At 40.2% G+C, this 7,758-nt stretch overlaps 1 protein-coding gene across 1 annotated transcript; it reads left to right on the forward strand.

Moving 5' to 3' along the window:
- Positions 1-217: 217 nt before the first annotated feature.
- On the forward strand, positions 218-2,104 carry LOC121759578 (40S ribosomal protein S3a-like). The gene is made up of 7 exons (XM_042155216.1): positions 218-301; positions 391-438; positions 559-664; positions 947-1,084; positions 1,168-1,353; positions 1,495-1,695; positions 1,864-2,104. Exons 1-7 carry the CDS (start codon positions 291-293, stop codon positions 1,954-1,956), a joined length of 783 nt encoding a protein of 260 aa, XP_042011150.1. The 5' UTR covers positions 218-290; the 3' UTR covers positions 1,957-2,104.
- Positions 2,105-7,758: the final 5,654 nt, after the last annotated feature.

Here is a 7,758-nt window from a genome sequence, read left to right on the forward strand (position 1 = left end):
ATTTCCCACCCCTAATCCAATGGTTATGTACAAAAACAAATCAAGAAATCTTATTTTTTATTTTTTTGAAATATGGCTGAACCCTGCACATATGAGTAAAAAGTGATTCCAAATATTTTAAGCCCATTAGCACTAACAAATAGAAAATATTACTCAGCCCAACATTATTTGAAAAGCCCAATAGCTTCTTATCAAAACCTCAAATAAAAAGCCGCAATTGCAATTAGGGTTTATGTGCTGAGCGCAGATCTTCATCAGCTTGCTGTCTCAAGCTAGGCTGCGATTCCACCATGGCCGTCGGGTATATTTTTCTCATCACCATAAAACCACACCGCCCACTCTTTAATCTATTATCTTCGATTTGCTGAATTTTTGTTTGATCTAATGCAGAAAGAACAAGAGGATTTCAAAGGGAAAGAAGGGAGGCAAGAAGAAGGCGTGAGTTGCTACCTTTGTTTAATTTCGATATTTCGATTGTGTGAATTACTATTGTTTATTATGTATTGAAGTTTTCAGTATCCTGATTTCCCGTACTAAAAAAATATCCTGTTGGTTTAGTGTTGATCCATTCGCAAAGAAAGAATGGTATGATATCAAGGCTCCATCAGTTTTCAGCAACAAGAACGTTGGGAAAACCCTAATTACCCGCACCCAGGGCACAAAGGTACACATTTTATTCCTTTGATTTTTCGCATTTATACCTGATTTTTTCATTTGAATGTATAACTTTGTAGACATGAAAATGTATGTGTTTTGAGCATTCTATAATTTACTCTTGATCTTTATCAGTGCATTACATATGAGAACTAGTGATTAGACACTTTTATGTCATTACTAAACATAGAAAAGCTTTGATCAGTTGAATACTGTGGGATACCCTCACTGGGCTATGGTCTTTCCCCTGTAGTCTTGTTTGTTTGTTAATGGCATTATTGCATCTCATCAGATCGCATCTGAAGGTCTCAAGCACCGTGTGATTGAGGCGTCCTTGGCTGATCTTCAAGGTGATGAGGATCACGCTTACAGGAAGATCCGCTTGAGAGTTGAAGATGTTCAGGGAAAGAATGTTCTCACTAACTTCTGGGTACGCATAATTATAAAAAATTCTTACTTGGGTTTTTCACATGATTACATTTGTAATCTTAAACCTATGGTATTCACTTGTAGGGTATGGACTTCACCACAGACAAGTTGAGATCACTTGTCAGGAAAAGGCAATCACTTATTGAGGCCCATATTGATGTGAAGACTACTGATGCATACACACTAAGGATGTTCTGCATTGCCTTCACTAAGAAGCGTGTAAACCAGCAGAAAGTTACATGCTATGCTAAGGCTAGCCAAGTCCGCCAGGTAAATTTTCTTTAAAAAGTTGCGTATACAGTTGTCATTTCATTTGTACTGAACTTATGCTATCCATAACTCATATGATATATCATCAATAGGTTATCAAGCAACTGTACTCAGAATAATTTTATCTTGTATTTTTCTCAGATTCGGAGGAAAATGCGTGAGATCATGGCTAACCAAGCACAGTCCTGCAGTCTGAAGGAATTGGTTCTAAAGTTCATTCCAGAGTCAATTGGGAAAGAGATTGAAAAGGCAACTTCAAGCATCTATCCCCTGCAGAATGTGTACATCAGAAAAGTGAAGATCTTGAAAGCACCTAAGTTTGACCTTGGGAAGTTGATGGAGGTAAGCTATGTTTTTCCCATCATAAATGTTCTTAATCTTGAAAATCCCTGAACTAAGTACTTAGACCTTGCTTCTAGGATACCTTATGTGGTTGGTTGAAGAAATATCTTTGTTGGTTCAATAAAAGCCAATGCCACCTGAATTATTCATGAATGTTTTGTCGTATAGGTTCATGGCGATTACACAGAAGATATTGGATCAAAGTTGGATAGGCCTACAGAGGAGCCAGTTGCTGAGCCAACTGAGCTTGTTGGTGCTTAGAAATGTCCATGTTTTGTTTGGTTTTATCATGAATTCGATACAAGTTCTTTTAAGATATTTTGTTTTTTTTTTTCGATTGAAAATCTATGTTGTAGTTTTTATGGATTCTGAGCTCTCAATTTCACCAGATTCTCATCTTCCTTTATTACTCATTCCTTTTTTTAGTAGATGCATTTTCTTTTTTGGTACAGATTAACAAATGGATGTTTAATTTGTTAATTGTGAGAAAAAATAATATAGTAAATATTTATTATGTTAAGTTTGAGAATGAAAATATAAGTTATTCTATTATGTTGCTATTTTCAAAATAGAAATACAATTCTATTTACTCGGAGTGGAGGGACTACTACTTAATCCATTCTTTGGTTGTAGCTGATTCGAAGCCTAATTTTGTTCTTTAGACGCATTGGTCCACCAGGAATATATTACTGCAAGTGTAAGAAGATGTAGGATTAATCCATTGCTGAAAAGAAATGCCTCAAGTAATGTGGGACGGAGGGAGTACATATATTTAATCATGAGAAAAAACCGAACAATCCTTTATAATGCTTTCTACAAATGTATCACTCTATAATCCAAAAAATGATTTATCAGGACATCTGCATTGGAGGGGGCAATGCATTGCATAGCGTTGAGGGAGGAGTCTGGCTGTGTATTGCAGTTAGAGGTGCACGGTCCAAACCGTATGTGGGCGTTCCACCTGTAAACCCATCACACGGACGTGCGCGCAAGCACATCGTCGTTGAGTCAATGAGGTATGAGTGTCTCAAACGATTTTATCGATGGATCATCGAAGCTTTAATACTCAATACATATCTGAGAAGTCTAATGGTGGAGATTGCCCAACGATTGATAAATATGCACGAGAGGCGTCGCAATGTTATCGAAGTCGTTGCTAACAAGAATTTCAAAGATCTTTGCCGTTTTCGTCAATGACATCAATGTCATGAACTATTAACCCATCTTCAGTGAAGATCTTTATATTCGACATTTTTGCCTTGTTGAAGTTCTTCGGGCGCGGCCTACATCTTCGCCCTTCGGGCGACCAGCAGCTCGAAGCCCACAACTTCTCATGTGCACAAAGAGAAGACAATGAAGAAATATTTAATTAATGATTTGGGGTAAATGGCACCTAATTCGCCAAGCTTAATTAATATTTTTTGGTGTTTGGTACAATGGGCTCAACAGTTATATTAATGAGCTGAAATTATTGTTAGAGCATCTCTAGTGGGCGGACATCCCACTCGGACATCCACTAGGACATCCCAAAAACACCTCCTGCCACGTCACTAGGACATCCCACCCCACTGCCACATCACTAGGACATCCCCTGCATATCCGCCCTTCCCATCGCCCTTCCCACTAGGACATCCCGCAATTAAAAAAATCACAATAATTTAATTTTAACATAAACAAAAAGTACAGGAAAGCAAAATACGGAAAAATTACGGGAAATACTTGAAAAGGGCAAACATACAAAGTCATAAAACATAAAAAAAAAAAAAACAAATTTAGGAAAAAAAGAAAAATACATAATCATGAAAAAAAAAATACATAGTCCAACATCCCCGGCTCACTCTGCACTGTCCTCGTCGCCCGTGCCGTCGCCGCTACCAGTGCCGCCCCCGTCGCCCGTGCCGGGCCCGTCGTCCCCTCCGCTTATCTCGGCGCCATCATCTCCAATGGGTGGCATCCCCAAATCGCGCCGACATCCATCGATGATTTCCTTCAGCATCCTCTTGTACGTCGCATCGGTCGCGCCATGCCACCTATGCATGGTCCGGATATAATTTTGGGTTATTTGTGCGCGGGCGAGGCGGTTGAAATCTTCCGATTCAGCAGGGGCCCCCCGATTCGACCTCGAACGACCCGCTTCCGCTGCTGCTTCCCCGACCCCTCCGCTGCGCTGCTTTTTGCCCAACCGGGTGACGACGACGGCGAGCGTCTGATTGAGGTAGCGGGGAAACCTCATCGGCTTCTGGGAGCTCGTGCGAACCAGCACTGCTGCTGTATTCACCGGAAGCGTTGATCTTCGTCCGCTTCCAGCCCGATTCGACACCCCCACAGAACTTTCGGGAATCCTTCACCACGAGAAAGGCCTCCCACTGGTCGAATTGTTTGAACTTCAAGGCTCTGTCGGGGTACTGAGAAAAGGAACGGCTCCGGACATCCTCCTCGGACATACCGCTGCTTGCCTGGCGGAGGTTGTTTTGGTAGATACCAGCGAATCGACTAAGCTTAGGCCTCAACCGCTCCCACTGTTTCCTGCACTGTTCCGGAACGCGACGCTTCGCCCCAGCCGGTTTGTGTGTGTGGTAGGCTTCAGCGATACGATGCCACAGTCTGTCAATATGCTGGTTGGCACCGACATAGGGATCCTCGACTATTGCCACCCAAGCCTTTGCAAGCGCAACGTTTTCCCACGGGCTCCAGACCGTCCTCTTTCCCGTCTCTTCCTCATCCTCCTCCTCTGCCACCGTTCGAGAGGAAGAGCCCGGGGCTTTCCCCTTGTCCTTGCCACGTCCCATCCCCCTGCCCCTGCCCCTGCCCCTGCCCCTTGCTGCTGCCCCCCACATCATCGGGAGTCTCCGTGATTGGAGATAGCCCCAACTCCTCAAAACAGAAAGTTTCCAAGCCGGTGAACTGAGTCTCCGGAACATAAGTGGAGGGGGTATCCGTAGACAGCGTATCCATCACCGGGCGATACACATCGTCCGCTACTGGTTCATGACCCCTGCCACCCCCTCCCCCAGGCATCATCCCAGGCATCATCCCCGGCATCATCCCCTGCATCATCCCGGGCATCATCCCCGGCATCATCCCCGGTATCATCCCACCCATACCCATCATATTTAGGGTCATGCCCCCCATCCCCATACCCGGCATCATCATATTTGGGGTCATACCCCCCATACCACCCATCCAATTGTACATATAAGGGGACATCATCCCACCCATTCCACCCATTCCACCCATTCCACCCATCCCACCCATCCCCGACATTCCCGGAACCGTTGACGCACTTCCGCTAACGTTTCCCTCCAGATCTATGGGAAACGCCGGAGTCTGCGACTCGCTCGTGGCCGGGGAGTTCCTATCGTTCTCCATTAAGTAGAAATGAAATTTGTAGTAAAAGAAGAGAGAAACTTGTTAACACAAGTGGTGCAAATGAAATGAAGTTCAACGAGCCGTATATATAGAATTTAAAAAAAAAAAAAAAATCAAATATCGGACGTCCGACCTTCGCCACAGTGGCGCCCGTCCACCCGCCCGTCCCCGGGACGTCCGACCTTCGCCACAGTGGCGCCCGTCCACCCGCCCGTCCCCGGGACGTCCGAGGACACCCGACGTCCTCACGGGACGTCCGTATCCGACCTCCGACCTCCCAACGGCGGACGTCCCGTCGCCCTTCCCGGTGTCCGACCGGACGTCCTACCGGAGGGGCGCCATAGGAGATGCTCTTACATGTTAAGTGAAGAGTGAGAGGGAGGTGAGGATGAAAAGAGTAAGAATCGAGGAATTACAAGTCCTACTTTTTTCTAAATTTATCTTACCCACTGAAATTAGACTAAGACAAAATTAATTTTAGCCCTTTAATACGTCTTACCAAACGCACTTTTAATATACAGTATAATACTACTCCCTCCATCTCATAATAAATGGCACTTTGATTATGACATGATATTTTAAGAGATGTTTTATTTATTAATTGGAGAGAGAATATATTATATTTATATTAATGTGAGATAGAATTTTTTTCACAAAATGGAAATGTGACATCTTCTGTGAGACAAACTAAAAATGAAATGTAACATCTATTATAAGATGAGGGAGTATAAATTAGAACCACAAATTGGTTTTTGTGATTTTTCCAAGAAAAAGGTACTTCCCTTGTCCCATGCTAATTGATTCATATTCTTTTCTTTTGATATCTTAATATAAATGAGTCATTTCCTTTTTTTAACCTTTTCTCTCATACTTTTTTCTCTCTATCTTATTCTTTTTCTTACTTTATTCTCATACTTTTATTCTCGTATTTTGTGGGACAAACTGAAAAGAAAAGTATAACATTTATTATGGGACGGATAAAGTATAAATTAGAACCACAAATTGTTTTTTGTGATTTTGCCAAGAAAAAGGTACTCCCTTCTTCCCATAAAAGATGTATCACTTCCTTTTTAGTTTGTCCAATAAAGATGTCACATTTTCATTTTTAAAAAAAATTCTCTCAATATAAATATTGTATTTTCTCTCTTCCTCTATCCCCTACTAAGTGATTCATATTTTTTTTCTTGTGATATCCTATGATAAATGGTCATTTACTTTTTTGACATTTTTCTCTTACTTTTCCCTATCTACTTTATTCTTTCTCTTACTTTATTCTCTTTCACTCAACTAATAAAATCTCATTTTCCTAAATCCCGTATCGAAAAGAATGTCTCACTTTGTGGGAGATGGAAGGATTATAATATGGAGAAAGCATGGAAAACCACAGTGCAAAGTTGAAATCATTATCTCAAATCACAACCCAAAAGTAGAGCAGTCATGGTTTATCGACATTCATTTCTCCCGGGTAAGATGTATAAGGGAGAGCCTATGGATCGAACATCCCCAGAGTACGATGTGTAAGGAGGAGCAGGACAGCCCATGGATCGAACAGATGCACCTGGAGAAGCATAACCCTGACTGCTTCTCCAATCATATCCAAGTTAAAAAAAAAACAATAAAAAAATCTCACTGGCACTCAGTTAAAAGTTAGAAACAATTATAGATATATATATAGGGTCTTAATCTATCAAAATACGCCCTTAAGTACAAAAATACAGACCAAATCTGGAACGGAGGATCTGATTATGAACGGCCACGATTTAGTCTTGTCAACCATTTTGTTAGGTCATAATAATAACGAATTGAGGCATAAAAGGGTAATATGGGAACTAAAAAAAATATAAAATGACGTTCCGTTTTTTCTTCGCAGAAATCATGGGATCATTACTCAAAAATATAAACCGACGTTCCGTTTTTACTCATGGCATAACCATACTAAAAACGCCTTTACAATTCAAGCACGACAAAAAAAAATTACCCAAAAACATAGACATATCTTTGGGTGATACTAATTTATGTTATGTGTCATAATAAAAAATACGGTAAAATAGGGTCAAAATATAATTACATTCAAGTCATAACACAGGGATTATATGGCATAACCATACTAAAAACGCCTTTACAATTCAAGCACGACAAAAAAAAATTACCCAAAAATATAGACATATCTTTAGGTCATACTAATTAATGTTATGTGTCAAAATAAAAAATATAGTAAAATAGGGTCAAAATATAATTACATTCAAGTCATAACACAGGGATTATATGGCATAACCATACTAAAAACGCCTTTACAATTCAAGCACGACAAAAAAATTACCCAAAAATATAGACATATCTTTGGGTCATACTAATTAATGTTATGTGTCATAATAAAAAAACATGGTAAAATAGGGTCAAAATATAATTACATTCAAGTCATAACACATGGATTATGTTTTATACCACAAAAATTTAATTTATTCTAATATGTCATAATAGATGAAAATATAGGTCATGATCATATAAAAGGAACATTAGATGACGGAGCAAAATTATAGGAAATACTATAACTAACGACATAATGCAATTTACATAATTAACCTTTTAAGATTATAAGTAATTAAAATATTAATATCTACCCAATAAATCTAGTCGTTAATTAATGTAATCTTAAGATTAGATTGGCTAATCCAATGGACAGAAAACCGTCTG

This window comes from Salvia splendens, chromosome 12, assembly GCF_004379255.2.
Source record: "Salvia splendens isolate huo1 chromosome 12, SspV2, whole genome shotgun sequence".
Lineage (NCBI taxonomy): Eukaryota > Viridiplantae > Streptophyta > Magnoliopsida > Lamiales > Lamiaceae > Salvia > Salvia splendens.

Excerpts from the sequence above, each read along its gene's own strand:
- LOC121759578 (XM_042155216.1), top strand. Across the intron at positions 439-558 it reads AAGGGAGGCAAGAAGAAGGC|TGTTGATCCATTCGCAAAGA; the intron begins GTGAGTTGCTAC and ends CTGTTGGTTTAG. Across the intron at positions 1,696-1,863 it reads ACCTTGGGAAGTTGATGGAG|GTTCATGGCGATTACACAGA; the intron begins GTAAGCTATGTT and ends TTTGTCGTATAG.